Source organism: Lagenorhynchus albirostris, chromosome 16 (assembly GCF_949774975.1).
Source record: "Lagenorhynchus albirostris chromosome 16, mLagAlb1.1, whole genome shotgun sequence".
Classification (NCBI taxonomy): Eukaryota; Metazoa; Chordata; class Mammalia; order Artiodactyla; family Delphinidae; genus Lagenorhynchus; species Lagenorhynchus albirostris.
In genome coordinates, this window is record NC_083110.1 from 46,534,028 (window position 1) to 46,559,514 (window position 25,487).

The window sequence follows — 25,487 nt, forward strand, 5'->3', positions numbered from 1 at the left end:
ATTGTTGTTGGTGATGGGCTGGGATTGCAGGGAGTGGAATTGTTAGGTGTGGTTCATTTCCCATAGAGAAAAATATGAGAAATTGAATGCAAAAGCTATCCCTTATCTGAGATTAGAGCATTAGGGTTGAAATTTAAAAAGACATATACTAGTGATTCCCTAGCTAGAGTAACTAACTTTCAGAAAGTTCAAAGGTAATAGAGAACTATCTGAGACCCAGGAGACTCTAAAAAGCCTTGTGGTTGGACAAGGCACGTCCTCTCTCTTGTCCTCAGTTTCTTCATTTATAAAAGGAGGGGGCCAGACTCAGTAACTCTGAGATCTCTTCCAGCTCTGAGACTGTACACAATGGATGTTTGAATAAAACGGTTCAAATCTGTCAGACAAACTTCCCTTTGGTTTGGTTTTGTTTTTTTCAGTTGTGAAATGTTGCAAAGTAGGGAGGGCTTTTGCAAGGCCCCTGGTGGAACACAAGAGGTCAGTGGGGGAGCAAAGCAGCTCCTCATTTATTGGACATAACTAGCCACCCTGCAGATAAGCTCAGAGCCATCTGAACATTTTCTCTCCAAGAGGCTGGGAGACAGGCCTTGAAATTACTGGACAATAGCTATTTGAGGAATTGTGTTCTGAGCCTTAATTATATCTTTGTCTCATTTTTTTTCTGATCATAGTCCTTTAGGTTTGGGCTCTTATCTGCACTCAGTGACCTAAAGAATAGTGGCCTTTCTTCATGCCAGCTCAGATATTTCCACTCTTTGGGCCTAACATCCACATATACATGGTTAGCACTAAAAGAAAAAAAACAACAACTAAGGAAGCTCGTAAGCAATTATGTTTATCTTGTCTTGCATCACGTGCTGGCAGTTGGAGGTCAGAATGTTTTCGATGGCAGGGAGAGTGGGGGTGTGATTTGTGGCCTTGAAAATATAGTCAGGGACTCTGTAGCATTAGGTCATTAGAAGGACTCTGTAAACATTCCTCCTGAGCTAATGGTGAGAAATGGGCCATGGATACCCAGAGAGAAAACCACTCACCCTGTATAAGCTACACTTGGAGCACTGAAGGTGTGTTTATGGGAAAGGAACTGTCTTCACTGGACATTTTTTAGCACCTTGAAATTCACAGTAAAACTTAAGCATGTTTTTTTTGGTTTTAGAACCCCAAACCTTCCAACAGTAATTCCTTCCAAAAGTAATTATGGGCCTTCTTGTGTTTCCATGTGGCACTGGGAGTTATATTTGCATGGAAAATGGTCAGAGTCACCGAGGAAACGGTCTACCTCTGTTGCATAGCCCCTCACTGCAGTTACCCTGACCTTCCATTCAAATCCTCCCAACCCTCTCACTAATATGGAACCACGTGACATGTCACAGATGCGAGCATGAGGAGAGGAGCGGGTGAAACTTGTAAAAATAATGCTTAGTGGAGCCCTGTTGCCTTTCATCCATGGATCTCAAATCTTTTTCAAATGGTAATTATTTCTCACAATGTTCCCGTGAAGCACCTAAGAATCATTACTCCCACTTTACAGATGTAGAAACCAAGAGAACAGAGTATGACTTCCCAATGAAGGATAGGAATGAGAGTTTCTGTATCCTTTAGCCCTTCAATGAAGACCACATCGTTAGTTACAGCAACAGAATCACCTGGGGAGCTTTAAAAATTACCCATGACCGGGGCTTCCCTGGTGGCACAGTGGTTGAGAGTCCACCTGCCGATGCAGGGGACACGGGTTCGTGCCCCGATCCGGGAAGATCCCACACGCCGCGGAGCGGCTGGGCCCGTGAGCCATGGCCGCTGAGCCTGCGCGTCCGGAGCCTGTGCTCCGCAACGGGAGAGGCCACAACAGTGAGAGGCCCGCGTACCGCAAAAAAAAAAAAAATTACCCATGACCGGATCTCTCCCTCACAGTCTTTGATTTAATTGGCTTGGGCTCAGTTCTGGGTATTGTGAGTTTTGAGGCTCCCTGTGATTTCAATATACTGTGAAGGTTGAGAACCATGGCATTAGATAATTATCTGCAGCTGTTTCTTGTGTGGCTCCACTTGGATATTTCCTGCAAGCATCTCGCACTCAACATGGGCAACTTCACCCCAGCCTTGTCCCCCTCCTGTGTCCCCCACCTCCGTGAACAGCTCCGCCATCCAAACAGTGGCCCATGTCCAAAACCTAGATGTCATTCTTTTTTTCTTTTCTTTTTTTATCATGAGATCAACATTTATTTTCCATAATGAATTTCCTCAGTTTTGAGTGTACATCTGGCATTCTGAAAAAATATATATTTTCTGTGTTACTTTCAAAGTATTATTTTTTAAATTTAAGTATACTTGATTTATAATATTGTGTTAGTTTCAGGTGTACAGCAAAGTGATTCAGTTATACGTGTGTGTATATTCTTTTCCATTATAGGTTATTACAAGATGTTGAATATAGCTCCCTGTGCTATACAGTAAATCCTTGTTGTTTATCTATTTTATATATAGTAGTGTGTTTCTGTTAATCCCATACTCCTAATTTATCCCTCCCCCCCACTTCCCCTTTGGTAACCATAAGTTCATTTTCTATGTCTGTGAGTCTGTTTCTGTTTTGTAAATAAGTTCATTTGTATTATTTTTTAGATTCCACAAATGAGTGATATCATCTTTGTCTTTCTCTGACTTACTTCACTTAGTATGATAATCTCTGGGTCCATCCGTGTTGCTGCAAATGGCATTATTTCTTTTTTTAAAAAATGTTGATTTTATATTGGAGTATAGTCGATGTACAATGTTGTGTTAGTTTCAGGTGTACAGCAAAGTGATTCAGTTATACATATACATGTATCTATTCTTTTTCATATTATTTTCCCATATAGGTTATTACAGAGTATTGAGTAGAGTTCCCTGTGCTATACAGTAGGTCCTTGTTGATTATCTATTTGATATATAGCAGTGTGTATGTGTTAATCCCAATCTCCTAAATTACCCCTCCCCTTGCCACCTTTGCCCTTCGGTAACCATAAGGTTGTTTTCTAAGTCTGTGAGTCTTTTTGTTTTGTGAATAAGTTCATTTGTATCATTTTTTTAAAGATTCCACATATAAGTGATATCATATGATACTTGTCTTTCTCTCTCTTACTTCACTTAGTAGGATAATCTCTAGGTCCATCCATGTTGCTGCAAATGGCATTATTTCATTCTTATGACTAATATTCCATTGTACATATATACCACACTGGACGTCATTCTTCCTTCTTTCTTCTCCCTTGTCCATTCAATCACCAAGTCCTAACAGTTCTGCCTTTTAGGTATTCCTTGAAGGTGTTCACTTCTGTTGCAACTTGGGCCAGGGCACTTAATTTCTTCCCTGTCTCTTGCCCTACTCCCCTCGAAGCCCCTCTCCAATTCTCCAGCTAGAGTGGACCGTTCAAGCTTTATTTGGGAGCTCACATAAAGCTATGACTTACCTTACCACCTCTAACCACCACCGCCCAAGATATTCCCCTCCAGCATCTCAGCTGGTCACTATATCATCCTCTGTCACACTTTTGCATGTGCTGGTCCCTCAGCCTAGGACACTGTTCCTTCCACTCCTGCCTCCTCACTTTCTTTGTCACACCTTCCCACCCTCAGCAGCTCCTCTCCTGATGTACACGTTCCCTCTTCCTCTCTAGGTTATTTCCACTCTTCCCTTCCTTGCCCTCTTTCAGCCTGTTCACTATAGCTTAGTCTTCATCCTAGTGTTTGAGCTCATCCTCTCTCCTTTTTGCACTCCTGTTGTCTGTGATTCCAAGCCCCGTTCCTCTTTCACTGCTTCACTAGACTCCCTTAAAGCCTGTTCCTCACACGTGTGTCCAGTTCTGCAAACTCTAGCTGTGGTCCCACACCTGCCTTTGGCAGGAGGCTTGGAAGGAAGTGGGTACTTATGGGCCACAAAGCCCTTGGAAATTAGAGCCACTGGACTTCCCTTCCTGATAGCTGGACCACAGTTCTGGGGACAGTTGAGCCACCTTGGGGATAGAGATGCTGTCTGTCCCTCCTGATCCCAGATATTCCAAAAGCATAGTTTCAGCATTGTTCTCCAGATGTATTTTTAGGCTGGATGGTGAATGAAACAGGTTCAATATTGCCTTTGCCAATAGAACAATATAGGGTGGACCCCTTGTGCCCAGAATGAGTTACTGCATGCCCAGGGATCTGGGGTAACTCTTTCAAAATTTTATCTGCAGTTTAAGCAATGAGGAGAAAGTAAATGTCTAGGTATGGGTATTTGACAGTATTCTTAAGTGATTCTCCTGAGCACAGAGTTTAGAAGGGGGTCCATGAAAAAGCAAGCAAATCCCTTGCAAATCACCCTTTCTCTCTACCCAGGGTTTCCTTTGTTTCGGGGGCTGTCCTGTGCAATGTAGGATATTGAGAAGCATTCCTGGCCTCTAATCACTAGATGCCAATAACACATCCTTCCTCACTCCAGTTGTGATGGTCACAGTTGTCTTCAGATATTGTCAGGTGTCGCCAGGAGAGGCAAAATCTCCCTCTGTTGAGAACCCTGGCTCTAGCCCAACCTCCCATTCCCTGAAAACCTCAGGAATGCAAGTCATTGTAAACTCCAACATCTGGCCATGACAGGAAATTGAACCAGGGGTATACCATCACCACCTTGATGTCTTCTGAATTGGTGTCATAAATCAATCAGCTTTCTCTCCCCTTTTCTTGCCTCCCTCTTTTCTGCTGCCATTACAGGCTGGCCACACTCCTTGGACACTGCAAAAGGCAGTTATGGAATTTGATCAGGGGAATGACTGCACAACTATGACTGGGAAGTAAGACGTTCTGTAATGTTTGTCTCAATGACTGAGGAGAGACACCTGCTCTCAGTCGTGACTTGTGGCACTGCAGCATCATGTGGAACATATTTAAGTTTATAGAAAACACAAAGGGTTGTCATGTTTTTCTTTGCTCAGGTTGAGATAAGATGAACACATAACAATGTATAAGTTTCAGATGTACAACATAAAAACCATGGTTAGATGTCACAATGTGACAATGTGGCAATGCATTACCCATATGTGTGTTGTCAGGCCTGGGGCCTCTTCCATCCATCCTTGTCAAGGAAAGTGCTAACCCTCTCCTTTCATCAAACACTGTCAGGCTTTTCTTTTTCATTACTTTGACCATTCTTCACACCAGGTTCACACCTAGTATTTGTGCAACCCAGGGTAACAATATGAGCTGAAGCCCAATACCATATTTAAAAGTTACTTATCTAATAAACTTAAATATGTTTTATCTTTCTACTTTGGCAATATGCCTTGATCACAATCTGGAAGGCCAGGTTCAAATTTAGGCTTCTCGGTTCTGTACCAGAACATGGTAGTGTGTGGACAGCTGGCTCTTGGCCTGCAGCCAACCCTTCCTTCTCTTTCTATGCTTGGCCTTGCCCCATGCTGTGGAGGCCCTCTGGGTCTGCCTGTGGGCACCCCAGGCTGAATGTCCCAGGTACATATCTCATGGTGGAGAGTAAATGCAGACTTCAGGTGGGCCTGCCCACCAGGGTTTCCTTGCCCTGACAGAAGGGGCACAATTGAAGACGCCAGAGTTGGGCCATCTAAAGTGTGAGACAATGTATAGATGGTTCTTTCTCAAAGTCTCCATGTTCTGTTCCTTACCCACCCTTCCCTGAAGTCACTTTTTCAACTGAGACTGGGTATCGAAAAGTAGAGTATTTATAGTGACCTCAGTGAAAAATGAGTCTTGTCATCTATCATCTATCTATCTACCATCTATCTATTTACTTATTTAGGTAAAAAACATGTAACATAAAATTTACCATCTTATCCATTTTTAAGTGTACTATCCAGTAGTGTTAAGTATATTTACATTGTTGTGAAACAGATCTTCAAAACTTTTTCATCTTGAAAATCTGAAACTCCATACCTATTAAACAACAACTCTTTCCCTTCCCCAGACCCTGGTATCAACCATTCTATTTTCTATGAAGTTGACTACTTTAGATACCCACGTAAGTGGAAAAATACAGTATTTATCTTTTTGTGAACGGCTTTTTCACTTAGCATAATGTCTTCAAGTTTCATCCCCCTTGTAGTCTCTGGCTGGATTTCCTTTGTTGTGAAGGCTGAATAATATTCCATTGTATGTATATCATTCACATTCATTGTTCATCCATTCATCTTTCAATAGGTATTTGGGTTGCTTCCACCTTTTAGCTATTGTGAATGGTGCTGCTCTGAATATGGTTGTGCAAATCTCTGTGAGACATTGCTTTTAATTCTTTTGGATATATACCCAGAAATTGGATTACTGGATCATGTGGTAGTTGTATTTTTAATTTTTTTAAAAAACTCCATACTGTTGCACCATATTACAGTCCCACCAACAGTACACAAGGGGGTTCTCCACATCCTTGTCCACACTTGTTATTTTCTGTTTTTGATAGTAGCCATCCTAATGGGTGTGAGGTTGCATTTCTCCAGTGATGAGTGATGTTGAACATCTTTTCATATCCCTGTTGGGTTGGCCATTTGTACATCCTATTTGGAAAAATGTCTGTTAAAGTTGCTGATTTTTAAATTACGTTATTTAATATTCTATATCAAAGAAGAATATCCACATGATAGAAAAAGGCTATTCATTCAGATACTCTTCCCTTTTCCAACTACCTATCTGTAGTTGAATTTTCTTTACATATTTCAGCCAAAATAACATATTGCTACAGAATAAATGCAAAAGTAGATACGAGAATCCAGCTGCCTTCTATTAAGTCAGATAATGAAGAGATTTGCAAACATGTAAAACAATGCCATTTTTCTCTTATGTTTTAGGAAAATATTTTTCAGTAAAAAACAAAATGTTTATGTTAATATTTAGTAGACTTATTGTTAGTTTTAAGTCAATAAATATTTTTAAGGGAATTAAGTTTTAATTCCTCATACAGAAAGTTATAGATATAACCAATATAAACAAAAGCTCTTTGCAGGTCCTCAATAATTTTTAAGAGTAATAAAGGATTTGAGAGACCAACAAGTTTGATAAATACTGTGCTTGAAATGTTGAAGAACTGAAGGCAGTTCTTCAAGTAAGCCAAGATTGGTTCAGAAGAAGAAAAAATTTTAGATAAAATGGAAAACAGTATTAATCACTAACAACTTTAATAACGGTCTTTCTAGATGGTGATGGAAAGTGGGGATTGGCTGGTTGGTGGTGACCTTCAGGTGCTGGAGAGAATACGGTGGAATGATGGGTTGGACCAATACCGCCTGACACCTCTGGAGCTCAAACAGAAATGTAAAGAAATGAATGCTGGTACGTAGCCTGGCTCTACGGCATTTGTTAATACTCCTAACCCTCCTCTGCTTACAGAATTAAGGATTATCAGGAAACAGCATGTTTATAGTTTTGAAAAGCTGAAAATTTTTATCATCTTCTATTGATATGTCTGTTGATATGGAAACACCTTATAAAGTTGAACTACTGCAATATTATGCAGTAGTTAAAAATATGCACTGACCCAGAAGGATACCCAAAATATACCTATTAAGTAAAAAAAGCAAACTGCAGAACGGTATGTATAGAATAATTCTGGAAAACAAAATAAAATGTAATAATTGCCTTTAAAAACTCAAAACTACTTCTGTGTGTAGCAGAAATCGCTGGCAGCATGTGCACCAAACTGCAGATGGCAGCAGCTACCTCTAGGGGTAAAGCGGGACCAAGGGGAAGGGAAGATTTTTACTTTACATATTTTGAAAAAGAGAGAGAAAAAGTAATGATAGGATGATGGATGATTTTTAAATTCTATTTTGGGCTTTTCTGTATTTTCTAAGTTTTCTATGATGGATATATATTAATTTATTTCATAACAAGAAAAATTAAGGCTCTCAGGAGTTCATCACTAATTGGAGTAGTTTTGAAGACTTCCCTAAAGTGAAGGAGAAATATTTTTATATCTTTAAATTGTTAAACTTTTGCACAGACCCCAGAAAACGTTCCTTATCAATATTCACTTCCCAGGGAAATGAGGCTGGAGCAGGTTGCAAGAGGACTGATTAATACTGGCCCCTGCCTGAGCCTTGGTTTGTAGGAAAGGTCCTGGCAACAAATGTTCATTTCTGAGTCAGGCTCTCCCTTCAGGGCTTCCTACCTTTGTGTCCTATTCCTGTCTAAGCAGTCTGGCACTGGTTGGTACCTTTCGAGTAACACCCCTAAAGATCCAGGTGGATTCTCCAGCCAGTCCTTAAAAGCAAGTGGATGTAACAAGTTCACTGAACAATAGACACAGCTGTACCTTTTCGTTTCTGTTCTTGCAGACAGTGCATGTCTTTGACCGTGCTGTTTCTGCTTTCCTTTCCCAGACGCAGTGTTCGCATTCCAGTTGCGCAATCCTGTCCACAACGGCCATGCTCTGCTGATGCAGGACACCCGCCGCCGGCTCCTGGAGAGAGGCTACAAGCACCCGGTCCTCCTGCTGCACCCCCTGGGGGGCTGGACCAAGGATGATGATGTGCCCCTGGACTGGCGGATGAAGCAGCACACAGCTGTGCTCGAGGAGGAGGTTCTAGATCCCAAATCCACCATCGTGGCCATCTTCCCATCTCCCATGTTGTATGCTGGCCCCACAGAGGTAAGCAGCTCCCTGGGCTGGGCTATGGGACTCAGCATCTAATTTTACTTAGACGAGCCAGTGAGTTTCTGGGATTCTTCTTCATGAGCAGATTCTAAAATCTTCTGGTCTCTTTACTTTATCAAACAATTATGTTTCCATATAGTATTTGTGAAAATGCTAGAAACACCAAATCAAACCTGTCATATACTGCCTTTGAGACTGTGGAAGTTGGTATGTGAACGAGGTGTTTAATACAGCTTACCTGGGTTACAGGGCAAGATGTATCTAGCCCAGTATTTCAGCTGTTCCAGTTACTCTTAAGTGATTCACCATGCTCGGTGAGCTATATTAGAAGGGAGAAGATGTCTTTAAAACCTTAATGTCTCCCTTTCATCATAACACACTGAGCCTATCAGAGACTTTCTTTGTCCCACTGCACCACCAGTGTAGTGGATTTCAACAAGTTTACAGGAACTATGATGAATTGAAAAGGTCTCAACCCTTTGGAATGCTCCAAACTGAGTTTAATGAACTAATTATCTTCAACCAGATCAAAGTTCCAGGCCCCTGGCTCTCTTCCCCATCCTTTATATTTCTATCTGAGCTCTAAAGAGGGCAACTTATTTTGAAATCCCAATGCTGTGTCGAAATGGAATCAATGTCTGCGTATGAAGGTTAATTTGCTCGTTACTGACAGTCAGATGGTAAGAAATATTGGAGTTTGTAATTTCCCTTAAACTGTGATTTATTTTGAATAGGGAGGAACTGGAAAGTAAAATCCACATAGTTCTGTGGAACAGTAAGATCTGAGTGTCACTGGTCTGTTAGTCTGGAGAGATTAGGAAATATAAATTCATGGTCTAAGAGGGAGGATTCTTATCTTTAAAGCTCCTATGTCCTACCCAATATAACCAAAAAGATGACAAGAGCAGGAGTCTTGGACACCTCACTGACTTCCTTGCAATTATTAGTTGACCCACATTGCTGAATTACTTTTAAAGCAGAATAAAGGGGTGTCTCCATAAACAGGGACCCCACAGGATTGGCCAGTGATGACCAGCATGTCCTTTATGTGATGTTTCCTAGGTCCAATGGCACTGCAGGTCCCGGATGGTTGCAGGGGCCAATTTCTACATTGTGGGCCGGGATCCTGCAGGAATGCCCCACCCTGAGACCAAGAAAGACCTGTATGAACCTACTCATGGGGCCAAGGTCTTGACCATGGCCCCTGGCCTCACCTCTGTGGAAATCATTCCATTCCGAGTGGCTGCCTACAACAAAGCCAAAAAAGCCATGGACTTCTATGATCCAGCAAGGTAGGTTTTCAGAGGAAAATTCTTATTTTTTAATTTTTTTGCGTTACGCGGGCCTCTCACTGTTGTGGCCTCTCCCGTTGCGGAGCACAGGCTCCGGACGTGTAGGCTCAGCGGCCATGGCTCATGGGCCCAGCCGCTCCGCGGCATGTGGGATCTTCCCAGACTGGGGCACGAACCCACGTCCCCTGCATCGGCAGGCGGACTCTCAACCACTGCGCCACCAGGGAAGCCCCAGAGGAAAATTCTTTAAATCAACATCTGTACAGCTGGAATGATGAGGCAAAATTTTGGAAAGCTCCCCAGTACATCTCCACATGCTCCTAATTGGAATGAGAGTCCCTTGAAAGCTAAGACCTGGTCTTGCACATTTCGTGCCCCCTGAAGTTGTAGCACAGCCCCTTGCATATAGTAGATGGTCCATAAATATTTCTTTTTTAACATACATTCCTTGAGCATGCACTGAGTGCCTGGCACATTATGTGAAAGGAAGTAAACACAGAAAAAGATTTCAATGGGCATTTATAGAGCACGCACCACGCTCAGAGCTCACACAAGTAGGCAGAGCTAATAGAAGATGCCTCCCATGAACTGAGTAGGTACACAGTATTGAATGGGTAGCTGCCATGATTTCCCTTTCTTCTGCCAGTTCCTTTACTGAAGATTTAGTGAATTGCTTATTTTAGAAGATGCAGCATTTTACAGAAAGAAAAAATGTGGTCTCAGAACCCATTCTACTCCTGGGATCTTCAAGGTAGATGTTATTTACCTGTGCTGAGTTCTTTGTTGCTACCTTCTGACAGGCACAATGAGTTTGACTTCATCTCAGGAACTCGTATGAGGAAGCTGGCCCGGGAAGGAGAGAATCCCCCAGATGGCTTCATGGCCCCCAAAGCATGGAAAGTCCTGACAGATTATTACAGGTCCCTGGAGAAGAACAACTAAATGCCCTTCAGCACCAGAGTTTCTTTCTGAAGTGCTCTGTGATTTCTTTTTCTATTTTTGTGATTAGATGCTTTGTATCCAACTGCTTCTCAATGATTGACTTTAAAGTTAATGTTTTATAATGAGGTGAAAATGTTCTCTATAATTTAAAGTCAACACATATAAACACACACACGTGTGTGTGTATATATATATAAAGTACAACTGAAGACCAAACCTTAGCAGGTAAAAGCAATATTATTATTTCAGAATGAAATTAGTTGTATTTTCTACTGCATCTGAGCAGTAGGTCCCAGATTTCGTAAAGCTTTGACCATGTGTCTAGTTTACTTGCCAAAAAGTAAAGCATGTCTCCCAGCTTAAGTCTTGCCAACCTGCATTCTCCCATGTCATATACCAGTAGTAAAGGAAATGAGATGGGCAGCCCCTTCTATATAGCTGATAAAAAAAAAAAAAAACAAGAAAATCTCACCCCAAATGAGGAGTGGCTCATGTCAAGATTCTTGCTAGTATTTCCCTCATGCCCGTATCCAGCCTTACTGCCCAGTATCTTAGTTGCTGAACTATGACCTGACTGGAGAAACCAAATGTGTGAAAATGTGAAGTTAATCTCAGAGATCTATGCAACCTAGTTCTGCCACGGAAGTTATATTATCTAATAAGAAAAGAAGTCTTAATAGTTTTCTGTGAATAATGTAACTCCAGTTAAACGGTATCTTTTAATTAAATAGCATACAGGGCTTTGATGAAAAGATTTGCACCCAGGCCTCAAACAATCTGGCAATGTTGTGGACATTTAATTTTTCTCCTCTTTGCTGTGGTCATTGTGTCTATGGAGAGGCTGTGCCTATTACCTGCAGCGGCATCAGCGGTGACCAAAAACAATTCAGACCATCAGACTAGCGAGCTGCTGGAACCGGACAAAACGCAGGAAGCTCCAAACTTTTCATCTTACAGGTGATCAAACTAAGACGATGCACAAGCACAGCCTTCATGAACTAATGAGCACTGTAACAAAAGTGCCAAATTGGCATTTTGGAAGTACTGGTGGCACTGAACGAGCACCCAGGCCACTTGACTCCCAGGCTGCTGCTTTGTCCACCCTGTACAACACAGGAGCTGGACCTGGTTTCCCTCAACTGCTTAACAAAACTCCTTGAACAGAGGGCACTTCTTGGATGCTGTAAGGTCCGGAGTTTTCTAAACCCAGCTGATTTTATTGCAGTTGAAAAAAATACTTTCCCAAAGACTCATGCTGTTCTGAAACATTCAACCTCTGATGGCTTTACCTTCTGGGAGGCACTCTTGCATCTTCTGCATAATTCCTTGTTACTAAGGAATATATGAAGAAATAGTACCTTTTGTACATAGGTCTCTCTGGAAGAGACTTAAGACTGTAAAGAGAAAACTGTGATTTTTTTCATACTCAGTTTTGTTTTTTTAAATGCTAAACCAAGCTAATGAAAGTTCTTTTGAGAATAAATCACAGTGGCCACAGCAAAGTATGACTATCTTTAATAGCACAGTGCCTATATTCATTTAATCAGAGGTCCTCACTACTGCCTTTTTAAAAAACAGCGTATTTATTGAAAACATGAGACAAGATGTAGGTGCCTTAACCAATGTATTTTGTGATTTTTTTAATATATTTAAAACTGCTCTTCTGCTTGAGTACCACTTAGTGCAAATGATTATTTCTATGTAAAACTGATGCTTGTCCTTATTTTAATAAATTTCCCAAAACGAAGGCTGAGTCTTTTCTGCATCTCGTATCAAGTGTGCATTGACATCTGTTGGTTGAAGCCCTTGTGAAGTTGTATAACTGGAGAGAAACAGCAGCTCTCTTTCAGACCATAATCAAGAGGCTGTTTACCCTTGTTCCGGTCATCTTTTAACTGTGCTCTCCATGTGAATGACACATGGTTTCAGCCAAGCACTACAGTTCCGCAGGGACCTCACCCCAGGATTTCAGTGCACTGGGATCTGACAAACTTTACAAATTTTTCCTAACTTATTGTTCCCTTTTCTTCAAAGTGCCTCCATAGAGTTTCACCAGCAGGGTTAGAGGTAGTTGTGCTTCTTCCACACCTCCACTCACCTCAGCAGTTGCTACTGGTGTATGCAGAAAGGATACCTGTTTCCACCCACACTTTCAGTGGCCTTCAGACAGGCCTGCAGCTTTGGGGCTTTTTCCCTCCTTCAGTCCCTGCCTCTCTTCTGTCCTGAAGGCTTCATGCAAGGTTTTGTTCCTGTCCTCACTCCAAACAAAACTGGTGTGACAGCCAGCTCAAAGGTGCCACTTGTTACCGCTTCCTCTTTCTCCCCAGATCCTTACTTGCTGGCACCTGGACAAAGTAGAGCAGGGAATGTGTAAGTAGATAAAGATATAAGTGGTGCTGAGGGAGTGCAGGGCAGTGCGAAGGGCATAACGGTGGACTTACAAATCTATCAGCATTTATATCAGGCCACAAGATTCCTTTCCAATCCATCTTCCCTGCAAGAAGAAACAAATCTTAGTGATTTGAGAACAGCAAGTTCATCTTTGTTTTTTCCTCATCTTCCTCCTATTAACCTGACTTTTAGGTCTAGCATGGATCTTGAATATACTTTCCTGAGGGTTAAGTAATCAGGAAATTAGATGAGCACCAGAGCAATCAACAATGTGTAAAGGTTTGAGAGAACACAGTGCAGCTTTTGCCTTTGAGATTTTGAGTGATACAGGTTTCTATTATTTATGTCTATCCCACTACCAATAATGCACAAATTATCAAGAATTAACTATATAGATATTTAAAGAATAACCACTAATTTTTTTCTTCTCCCTAGCATTCATTTAATTCTTTGGTCAATATTAGCTATTATTGGGCCACTCATCATACATATTCACCAAATGATTAAAGTGATGTATACAAGCAATTCACTAATACTCCAAGGGTGCCTATTGTTTTTGCTTATATTGTAATTTTATTGAAATTATTACTAAAAATAAATGGATCAATGATGAGCTTGGACATTTTAGTCTGATAAAAACCTAGACAAAATAAAATACTTTTTAACGGGGCTAGGAAAGAGTGATGACGCAAAGAACTCTTGACAAACTGAGAAACAAGCCTTTCGTAGGTAAGTCTTATAGTTCTTCAATGGCTTATCTTTAGTAATGGAAGTAACCTCCCCTACCCGCCAAGCCATTAGCTTTTCCATAGATTTCCTCATTTGGATTAACTGCAGGAAAGACCAGTCTCAATCAGTAAGAAATCTAAATTATAGAGTGTTTTAAAAAGTAATACAGTTTTATTACCTTCAAATACATAAGCGACAAACAGAGGGGCACAGCTTTTTAAATGTCATAACATGTAATTGTTGGCAGCAATAATACATACTTTATTTTGGTAAAGTTCTTAAATAGGGTTGGCTTGTTTCAGACACTCACCTATTTTACTAAATAGGTGCTCTGCACCTATTTTACTAAAATGTTTGTGAAAGCTCTGCACCTATTTTACTAAAATGTTTGTGAAAGCTCTTACATACTGTAATGTATTAAACACACTTATGGGTAAAGAAAAATCTTGATTATATTTATTGCATAAGCCTGTTTTCCATAAATAGTTCAAAGGTAAACTTCAGCTCAGCACAGGTTTAAAAAATAATGGCCTACTTCCATGTAAACAACTCCAATATTGATCTGGTCTTTTAAACTAGTTAAAAGACTGGCGTCTATAAATGTATCCACCAAGAAGAACCTCCGTTTATGGAAGAAATTAATTCCATCAACCACTAAGGAGGTTGTACCCCAATCCTATCTTCAAATTATAAAAAAAATTATATAAAGTAGCAGATCTTTGGACATTCAAAGTAAACCAACGAAAAAGCTTACAGCTTCAAAAGAGCCCAAGAAACACATTTAATAAACAAAAACACCAAGTACCTGGAAGTGTCTATGACTTTACCTAATGACATGTTTCATAACTTATGCCTATTAAAACAAGTCCAGGGACTTCCCTGGGGGCACAGTGATTAAGAATCCGCCTGCCAATGCAGGGGACATGGGTTCAATCCCTGGTCTGGGAAGATCCCACATGCCACGGAGCAACTAAGCCTGTGCGCCACTACTACTGAGCCTGCGCTCTAGAGCCCGTGTGATGCAACTATTAAGCCCACGTGCCGCAACTACTGAATCCCATGCTCTGCAACTACTGAGCCCCTGTGCTGCAACCACTGAAGCCCGCGTGCCTAGAGCCCGTACTCCACAACAAGAGAAGCCTCCACATTGAGAAGGCTGCGCACCGCAATGAAGAGTAGCCTCCACTCGCCGCAACTAGAGAAAGCCTGTGCGCAGCAACGAAGACCCAATGCAGCAAAAAAATTAAAAAAAGGCTCCATTCTTGAAGACTCCAATTTAAAGAAAACAAAAACAAGTCCATTTACCAAGGATGACACCCATCAGTGGCTAAGAAAGTCACCCAGTTTAGAAGTCCTGATGATCAGGTCAGTATTGCTAAGGCCCCAAATTGTCTATCAACACGGCCACTGTTGCATCAGTGTGCTGTTTAGTGAAAACTGGGATGGGAACTTAAAGCACGTCTATTTCAGCATTTCCATTATTGCACAGATAAGGAAATGGAAGCCCAAAAATGTGAGATGACGACTCTAAGGACGTGATGACCTGCAGACATAGTCACTTGCTAGTTTCCAAGGCATTTTCATGTTTCTTTAAACAATAACAGAAGGTACATATTATGATTTCTATTTACAGATAAGGGAACAGATGCCCACGAAAGTAAAGAGATTTTGCCCAAGGCTACACTGTGCATGCGCTCTCTAGCGCACTCTCTAACATAGAGTTCCACAACTGGGACTGAAACTTATAAAGCAGAAAATGAACTTTACGTGACTTATAATAAATCCCTGCACAATTTCTTCTGCTAGAATGTAGAAGGATACAAAAGACTTTCACTTCCATATAGTAACAAGAAAAGGCCAGACAAAATAAAAATAATATTTTTCCAGGAGACAAGCAAAGAACAGTAGATGCAAGGACTTTTTCATTAACTGACTTCCAGGCAGAAATAAGCCCTTCCGAAATGAGCAGAGAGCCTTGGTACTTTTTTTTATACCAGGGTAGACTCCTGAGAATGGATACAGTGTGTGGAAGAGCAGGCCTCCCTTGGATGGAGAGACTTTGCAGGCATGTGGAGAATTCAGCCAACACTCAGATAATAGTGATTGAAATCTGGAAACACATTTAAAAACAAACTGCTAGGCTAGACAAGTCCTCTTCCCTGGATTTTTCAGAGAAAATGGCAGAAGAGGGGCTCAAAGTCTTGTGCATTCTCATGGTGACTGGATGCCAGAACCCTGTCAGAACTGAATATAGAGAAGAACCACAAACATCTGAACCTGCACCCAAACCCCTCCCAGCTCAAATACTGCCAAGATCAAAAGGCAACTGCCTGAGAGGGTAGGGGCTGGGCTAAGCCTGGTCTACTCAATCTTGTTAAAGCTACAGCCCAGACTCAGCCTAACTCTTCTCTAAGAGAAATGGCAATGATCAGCCCTTCACGCTAACTGCCTATCAGAGGAATGGGCTTGTACTTCCTGGAAATAAAACAAAAACCCATGTTATACTTCAGTCTCCACTGTTCTGTTTTACACCTACTATCTGTAACAACATAAATTACAAGTTAAAAAGTGATCACCTGGCTGCAGAGTTGGGCATGCCAAGTAGCAATCCATCATCAAGTGGTAAAGCTTATGCGATTGGACCAAACATTCCCTAAAGGCCTGTCCACACAAACTGTTATGTATATTGCTCATACGTCCAGCATGCCCACCGGAGTCATAATACTGCCCCTGGCAGTACTCGCCTCGTGTGACCAGCTGGTCATTTACCACTTTCTTGTCTAGCCAAATTCTCCACAATACTCAATTTTCTTTGGATGAAACCCCACTCTCCTTTTGCAGTTGACCAGTAAATCCAGATACGCTTGGCCCTTGAACAACGGAGGGGTTAGGGGTGCCGACTCTCTTCACAGTCAAAAATCCCCAAATAACTTATAGTCGGCCCTCCGTATCCACAGTTCCCTGTATCCGTGGTTCTGAACCTGCAGATTCAACCAACCACAGACTGTGTAGTACCGTGGTATTTACTACTGAAAAAAGTCTGAGGGTAAGTGGACCAATGCAGTTCAAACCTGTGTCATTCAAGGGTCAAGTATACTTTTGCTCTCAAACCATTTAAGCCAAAGGAGTTCCTGAAGGGTCATTCTCTCAAAGCTCCAGAACCGCCAGGAGGTGATTTTTGACCCGGCTTTGCACACTTCCAGGATTTTGAATCTTGAATGGGGCAATTTAAAGATAAACATCTGGAGTTCATTTAATCCAGTAGAGGAATGAAAGCAAGATTCTTAAGCAATTCCTGTTAAAAAAACTTCTGGAGCTTTCAGAGTTCCTAATCTGAGTCCAGTTCTTCAGCTTCCCTCTGATCTTAAGAGCTCCTCATATCCTTCAAATAAATCCTTTATTGCTTAGGTCAGCTAGAGTTGATTGCCTGTGATGGAACCCTAACTGGTACTCTTCACAAGGCTATGACTGTGGCCCGGGAGACAATGCCCATCTCCCTCAGACATGTCTGCAAAGGACTTTATTTACTGGATGATATATTACCATTCCCTGTTTGAGTATCTTGGTCATTCTTAGAATTTCTGGAAGCTATGTATCTTCAAGACAGTGAGGCATACTCCACTGTGTTCTATTCTCAGCTCCAAATCTTGCATGTCGGTAATTATTTCAATGTTTGGCTCTAGTTTTAAAACTGAGCTGTCATGATTCACAAACCTGTGTCCTTGATGCATTCCACAGCAGCACTAACATTCACGGAAACTGTATCTCAAAGCAAACAAGCTTTTATCTAAAATTGTTCTCAAGCAGATTTATAACAGTAAATATTAGACAATCACAAAAATATACTCCCAGTTCAGTGTTTTGGTAATGAGACCCTTATGCGGTGTTAGTATTAACAGTGTAAAATTCACACCAGTGTTAACGAAGGAGGTTTTATTTTTACTCACATGCTAAATGGTTTTTTTTAGGTTTGATCTCATTTGCTTTTGGCATCTGAGCTATGCAGGCATACCTTGGAGATATTGTGGGTTTGGTTCCAGACCACTGCAATAAAGCAAATCTCTCAGTAGAGCAAGTCACACCAATTTTTTGGTTTCCCAGTACACATAAAAGTTATGTTTACACTGTAGTATAGTCTATTGAGTATATAACAGCATTATGTCTAAAAAAACAATGTACATACCTTAAAAAATACTTTGTTGCTAAAAATGGTAACCATCATCTGACAATGCAGGGTTGCCACAAACCTTCAATTTGTTTAAAAAAAAAAAAAGCACTATTTGTGAAGCACAATAAAACAATGTGTATACCCTTACATCTTTTCCTCAATACAGTTTCATGAACATGATGACCTGGACAGTTTGCGGTATGCGGACCTCTCACTGTTGAGGCCTCTCCCGTTGCGGAGCACAGGCTCCGGACGCGCAGGCTCAGCGGCCATGGCTCACGGGCCTAGCCGCTCCGCGGCATGTGGGATCTTCCCGGACCAGGGCACGAACCCGTGTCCCCTGCATCAGCAGGCAGACTCTCAACCACTGTGCCACCAGGGAAGCCCTAGAGCTGTAACTTTTGACAACATGGATGGACTGAGAGATTGTCATATTAAGTGAAGTCAGACAGAGAAAGACAAATATATCACTTCTTTGTAGAATCTAAAAAACAAATGATACAAATGAACTTATTTACGAAACAGAAACACGCACAGACAGAGAAAACAAACTTACAGTTACCAAAGGGGAAAGGGTGGGGGGAGGGATAAATCAGGAGTTTGAGATTAACATATACACACTATATATAAAATAGATAAACAAGAACCTACTGTAATGGAATATTACACAGCCATAAAAAGAAACGAAATTGAGTTATTTGTAGTGAGGTGGATGGACCTAGAGTCTGTCATACAGAGTGAAATAAGTCAGAAAGAGAAAAATAAATACCGTACGCTAACACATATATATGGAATCTAAAAAAAAAATTAAAAAAAGGTTATGAAGAACCTAGGGGCAGGACAGGAATAAAGACACAGATGTAGAGAATGGACTTGAGGACACAGGGAGGGGGAAGGGTAAGATGGGACAAAGTGAGAGAGTGCATGGACTTATACACTACCAAATGTAAAATAGATAGCTAATGGGAAGCAGCCGCATAGCACAGGGAGATCAGCTCGGTGCTTTGTGACCACCTAGAGGGGTGGGATAGGGAGGGTGGGAGGGAGACGCAAGAGGGAGGAGATATGGGGATATATGTATATGTATAGCTGATTTACTTTGTTATAAAGCAGAAACTAACACACCACTGTAAAGCAATTACACTCCAATAAAGATGTTAAAAAAAAAAAGAACCTACTGTATAGCACAGGGAACTATATTCAAAATCTTATAATAACCTATAATGGAAAAGAATCTGAAAAAGATTTTATATATATATAAAATACATAAATATATAAAAAAGATTTATATATATTTATATATACACACACATATCTGAGTCACTTTGCTGTTCACCTGAAACTAACAGAACATTGCAAATCAACTATACTTCAATTAAAAAAAGAGAGAGAGAGAGAGAGAGAGAGAGCGCGAGCTGTAACTTCTGAGACGATTAGGGAACTCTATCTTTTTTTTTTTTTTTTTTTGGAACTCTATCTTTGATAACTAAATTTATAACAATTTCAGTAATGAAGGCTCTCTAAATATTCTGTCAGCTCTAAATGGAATGATTCTATGGCTTTATTTGAGGCTTCCAGTTGGTGCTGGGATTTTAGCCATGCAGGATATATGCTTAGCATATCAGAATTCTATTCAATATTCTGACCTTAAGAGAAGCTAAAAAGAGAATTATAAAATATACATCATCGAATTCATTTCCTTTTTCCAGAAGAAGCTGTAACCTCTGTCCACAAATAAAACAATTCTAGTTTAAAAAAGAAAAATTCCTACCAATGGAATTCCTACCATTTTTATTCAGGCACACGCAAAGCTTGAGACATCCTCGACTCCAAACCTTCAAGTTATAGCTACTAAGTAATAGTAGATTATTGTGGTCATATAGAATATTTAGATTACTCCAATCCAGCTATTGATAACATGGTGAGTTCTGCATCACCCTGCAGGTGCAGGGTTGAATGAGAAAGGAGATAAATTGGAGAGGGGATACTGAATTGATTCAAATATTGAGTTTCTAAACTCTATTTTAAAAAGGCCAAGGAATCGTTTGAAACACATCAGACTTACCAGATGTCTTCCAACAATGAGGCTTTTAGAGAAACATCACAGGTGATCATTTCATCTCAATCCCTAGAGTAGAGATCTAGGGATCATGGAAATAGTTTAAGCATGGAGAATACTTAAAAATTGAGCCTGGTCAAACAGATGTGTACAACAGTGTGTAAAAGCGATAAAATAATGTGATACCAAACATCTGAACAGTACTATGGAAGGCACTATGCTACGTGCCTTACATACATCATCTCATTACACACCCTATAAGATGAGTGCCACTGTCACTCCATTTTATAAATGAGGAACTGAGTCTCATTAAGTTACGTGTCTAGTCCACGTATACACAGTTAATTAATAGGGAGCCTGGATTTAAACTCAGGCAGTCTAACTCTAGATCCAGTACTTTTAAGTGTTAGCCAAAATGAAATACCTTAGAACCTAGAATCCAATGCATGCCAAAAGCTTACATCAAACATGTCTACAGCAAAGGATATATAACACTAAATGTTCCTTAAAATCATAAAGTTTCCTCGATTACTTTAAGATATTAAGATGCCTAGATGAGTCATGTGTTGTTGGCTTTCGTTTATTTCTCTAACTTCATTTGATGATTCAAACTATGATAAATTTAACTACTACTACTGGATATTCTGAATTTAAAAGAAGATAAAAAGAAAGGACATGAAGAGAGATATGTCACTCCTATTTTTGATCAGTATTACCATCAGATTAAAATTAAATGACTACTGAAGTTCATGCTAAAACAAAATAACGGTTATATACTAGAATGTATGCTATAAAAGTTACACAGCAAGATGAAAACAGTCCAAGGGCAAGTTTTATAAACCAAAACAACCCCAGAAAATTTTACATAACTGAAGAAGACAAAGGAGTAAGTAGAGAAAACTCAATTAAGAGGGACCTCTTTATTACATATTTATAAAATAATAGTATAATATAGTTATTAAAAATGGAGATGAAATATTTTATTTTTGGTATCTTATGTTTTGCATTCAATTTTTCAATCATCTTCACAATTTTTCAAAACTTGAACCTCTACCCCACCCACCATTCAAAGAACAAATGAAGAACAAACTATCCAATGGGTTCTAGTGAGAGACTTAATAGCAAAGAAATTAATCCAGTAGCTCATGAATTAAGATTGAGAATTTTCAAAGAAATACAATAAAAACAAAAATTCAGAAGGTACCTCAAGATCATATTGTGCCATTTTCCTCATGCTGTGTGTTTAAGTGCCTATAACAGAATTCTGGTTAATGAAATTTTGGACAAAAAAAGTGTCATATTTTGTGCACACAGCATCAAATGACTACAGATACAATATGGGGATTCTGCTGTGCATATCTGTACTAAGTAGGGCATAATTTATAATATGCGAAGAAAAAAAATTTAAATTACAAAATGGGTATTTTTAGCACATTTAGTAACAGCTAGTTGTTTTAAACTATCATTTCATTTTTGATGACCAAATTATATGTGACCATAATTAAAGAACATATAATTTTAAAACACTACTAATAAACCATGGTTACAACAGAACTGTTACATTAAATGAAGAAAGGAAAGTCACATACATGTACCGAATGGCACTGAGGTTTTTCAAAGCCATTCTTTTGAAAGGCTTTCAGTCCACCTTCACATGTATCAGTTAAAAAAATGTCTCTACTCAGTGTGCTTGCAGAAGGAGATGAAGTCAGTTCTGATCACCCAAGTGCTGACAAGCACTCAGTGCTGATCACTGAGCAAGTCTTTTGCCTCACTACCCTGACAACCATAACTGAGCCACATCTAAGTCTCTGATGCGGCAACTCCAACTATTCAACTGCACAGAAACACCTCAGAAACACAAAAAAACACAAACAACAACTGAAACAAGTGACAACTAGAAATGGCTGAATCACTGTACCTTTTAGACACAACCATTAACCTTAGTTTTGTGATATGCTATTTGGTACTTTTTGATTCAGTAGTTGGAGTAAAAAAAAGTTTCTGTATTCAAACCTATTTACAGAATGTCAATATAAAATGTGTGAATATATACATTTAATATACACACATGCACGCACGCGCACGCACACACACACACACACACACACACTCACATATCTAGAAACCAGCACTTAGCCATGTCCCCAATTCTCAGTAATGACTCAGTAAATCATTTGTTACTTTAAGACCAGCTTAGATGCTATAAGGCTGTAACATATGGCTAAAGAGGTCAAACACAAGCACCCACACTCAGGCTAATTAAATTGTTCCTCCTCATGATTTTCCACAAGTAGTAATACCATTTATATAACAACTATATCTCAATAACTTAGAATTCAGAGTATAAAACCAGTGTCATGAACATATAACTCCCTCACTGTTTAAAGAACACTCCTCCTTCTGTTCTATTTCCACTAATGGTAAGAGGGCACACCAAACTGGATCACATTGAACTGTACAAATTATCTTTACTCTCAATCTAAACAAACGTGAGTTAAAACATTCTGAAATGCTGCATCCTTTGATTTCTTCATCTTTTCAATTGCCCGATGCAGGTCCTGTTGTTGCACAGGTCGAATTTCATCTTCATCATGGCTAAAATGCAAAAAAAAAAACCCACCAAATATTCAAATGATTTTAGAATACATCTCCCTAAAATATTTTACCAAGACTAAAAAATGAAGTCTCTTACCCATCCAAGACCCCAAAGACAACCACAATTTACAGCTTCACGTGAATTCTTCCAAGGAATTAATCTATGCATATAAATGTCTTAAGAGATTTTTAAAAAGCACTTACCAGCAAGAGGTAGGAAGCTAAAATGGCTGGCTATAAACATTATAGCTTGATAACTAAAATCAAATGCTTCACACTAAGAATATAAAGGTGTGAAAGTTGATCTGAATGGATTATAATTCTAATCAAGGATTCAAAAGCTTTCCCATTAAAACTGGAATTAAAAAGTAGCAGTCTTATCATGCATGTGTTTAGCTTTTGATAAACAAAATAAAATTCATTCCTACTAATAAAAACCAACTACTCTAAGTCCTCCCCACTTCAATAAGGAGAAAAATATGATCCAATATATAATGTCTCCTTTGTAACTTTGTAACTCAGGAAAAATAATTCAGGGAAAAAGTTATGATAACCTAAGTCCATTACCCAGACTTTTTGCAGTGAAATATAACATTTTCAGGGTTTTAAGCAGAAAAACAGAATTTTCATTAAAATAATTTAAAGTAAAATTTATTCATAGGGTTTTTTTTCTCCTCTTAACATATACAAGAATAAAAATCTTCAGAAGATAGATTCTTGGCTACAGAGGTCAAAAGTATTCCCAATTTTAGTGCTAGAGTAGCTGGATTAATCTGGCAACAAATAAATGGAGTGGCCCTCTCCACGAAGGGGCCCAAGGGTACACTAAAGATAGGCCCAGAGCCAGTGCAGGCACAGCTCCAGGTTAACAGGGTAGCTTTCATGCAAACCTTTCTATACCAAGAGAAACCTTTTTTGGCAAAGCTTGCTAGGCAATACAATGTAATTAAACACATAAGTAAGACAGGCAAATCCAGGTCACTTGGAATGAAAGCCTCAGGAGATGAAGAAGGGAGACTAAGAAACAATGGGGCAATTCTGTACAGGTACAGAATTCATTCGACACAAGCCCCCAAAGTACACTGGTTTGCTAAGAGTCACGTTAGAAGGTTGATATTTTGAACAGGGGCTTAGAAATGCAGGGTTATACTGGTTCAGGGCAAGTGGCCTTATGGGAAACACAGGATTTTGTTCATCAGAGCTGCATTATTCCATATTCCAGTTCACTAATACAACTGGTACAAAACTGGTTTCTCAAGCTCAAGATACTTTGAAACTGCTTTCAAGTTTGCTGTAGTGACAAATGACTTCTTTTTTAGTAAATACATTATTAACAAGTTGAAGTCTAGTCCACAGCAACGTCCCCATAAATGTGAAATTTCTGGAAGCAAGGCACTCATTTCCATAATGTAGAAATTTAAAATACAAAAGCAATCCAGGGACACCAGAGCAGCTGTTTTCCTGGTAGAGATGGGTAAGCTTAAGTTTGTCAGCTTTCTGTAACCCTGCTCATGGATTTCCAGTAGAAATTCAGCTTTTACTTCTTGCTCTTCATTTCAGATGCTTCCCAAAACCACCCTCCCTTGCAAATTCATTTCCAGAATTCTCCTTCAGAAAAAAGGCAATAAATAACATTAGGGGAATTTTAAATTCCAATTTACCTTTTTATTCCATAAGCAGAGTTGGTATTATAAAGCAAAATAAAAGGAACTATCCCAAAAGCTCTAAAAGGGTTTGACAAATATTAAGAGATCAACTCTAAATACACATACCTTTCTTCTGATGTAGAATTAACATATTCCCTGACACAGAGGAGGGCAGCATCTCGACACATCTCCTTTAGGTCACTTCCTGAAAACCCATCAGTTTCCTGGGCAACTTCCAGCAGGTCCACATGCCTATCCACCTTAAACAAATATAAAATATGCTTTAAAAAAATGTAAAATATACTGCAAAAGATATATCCAAGCACTCTTAGAATTAAAGAAAGTTAAGCATATTGGAACAGCATGGGAGGAGAATCAATAGATGGTATTTTCAGTCTCTAGAAGTTTTCTTTTTTTAACCATAAAAGCTTAAAATTTGAAATCTAATTTTCAGTAATTGTCATTATGACCAAAACATAAATAAGTCTTACTAGATATATCACAGAGTGATGGGGAAGAATAGGCATTCGAATATTGCTGGACTGACTTTGGTGCCTCTTAGGAAGGTCCCACTTTGACACTTCTTTATAATATAGTCAACATACTTGGCAAATAGCCTGGATCATTAAGTCCTGAGACCTGATTTTTGTAATATTATGATATTACAAAAATCATATTCTACTAAAATATTCTAACCCTCATTTTAACTGTACTGCTTTGATATTCTACTACCTCAACACTAATTCAGCACCTATGGTTTTGCTCCCCAACCTAAGCTTATACAGTCAAGCCAATTAAGTGATCCTCCTGGGTACATAACAGACTTGGGATAGTTAAAAGCTGATATGTAGCTTAAGAAGAGAAAATGAGAAAGAAAGAAATTAATTATAGTAACTACCATGTATTAAATGATTCTTATATATCATTTGCTGTATTAAGTACTTTTCATGGAGTATTCTCATTTTCGTTTACAGAAAATAGTAAAACCTGCAGAGGTTAAATAAGTTGCCCAAGGTCACACCATTGCCAGAGCCAGG

At 39.6% G+C, this 25,487-nt stretch overlaps 2 protein-coding genes and 1 non-coding gene across 4 annotated transcripts in view; 1 reads left to right on the top strand and 2 right to left on the bottom strand.

The window, feature by feature from the left end:
• PAPSS2 (3'-phosphoadenosine 5'-phosphosulfate synthase 2) overlaps nucleotides 1-25,487 on the top strand; it is a 103,939-nt gene that overhangs the window by 66,685 nt on the left and 11,767 nt on the right. The window contains exons 9-12 of one of the 2 annotated variants that reach the window (XM_060127139.1): nucleotides 7,166-7,301; nucleotides 8,351-8,619; nucleotides 9,688-9,917; nucleotides 10,718-12,606. In XM_060127139.1, the coding sequence (XP_059983122.1) occupies nucleotides 7,166-7,301; nucleotides 8,351-8,619; nucleotides 9,688-9,917; nucleotides 10,718-10,859 (777 nt within the window). In that variant the 3' untranslated portion in view covers nucleotides 10,860-12,606. Of the gene's footprint in view, nucleotides 1-7,165; nucleotides 7,302-8,350; nucleotides 8,620-9,687; nucleotides 9,918-10,717; nucleotides 12,607-25,487 lie in introns of those variants that run through there. The other variant, XM_060127138.1, reaches the window with a different exon arrangement.
• LOC132507703 (U6atac minor spliceosomal RNA) lies at nucleotides 4,993-5,123 on the bottom strand. The gene has a single exon (XR_009536276.1). It is a non-coding gene; the product is annotated as a U6atac minor spliceosomal RNA (small nuclear RNA).
• ATAD1 (ATPase family AAA domain containing 1) overlaps nucleotides 21,112-25,487 on the bottom strand; it is a 55,041-nt gene continuing 50,665 nt past the window's right edge. The window contains exons 9-10 of the mRNA XM_060127140.1: nucleotides 24,577-24,710; nucleotides 21,112-22,804 (exon numbers count right to left, since the gene is read on the bottom strand). Coding sequence (XP_059983123.1) covers nucleotides 22,684-22,804; nucleotides 24,577-24,710 — 255 coding nt within the window. The 3' untranslated portion in view covers nucleotides 21,112-22,683. The remainder of the gene's footprint in view (nucleotides 22,805-24,576; nucleotides 24,711-25,487) is intronic.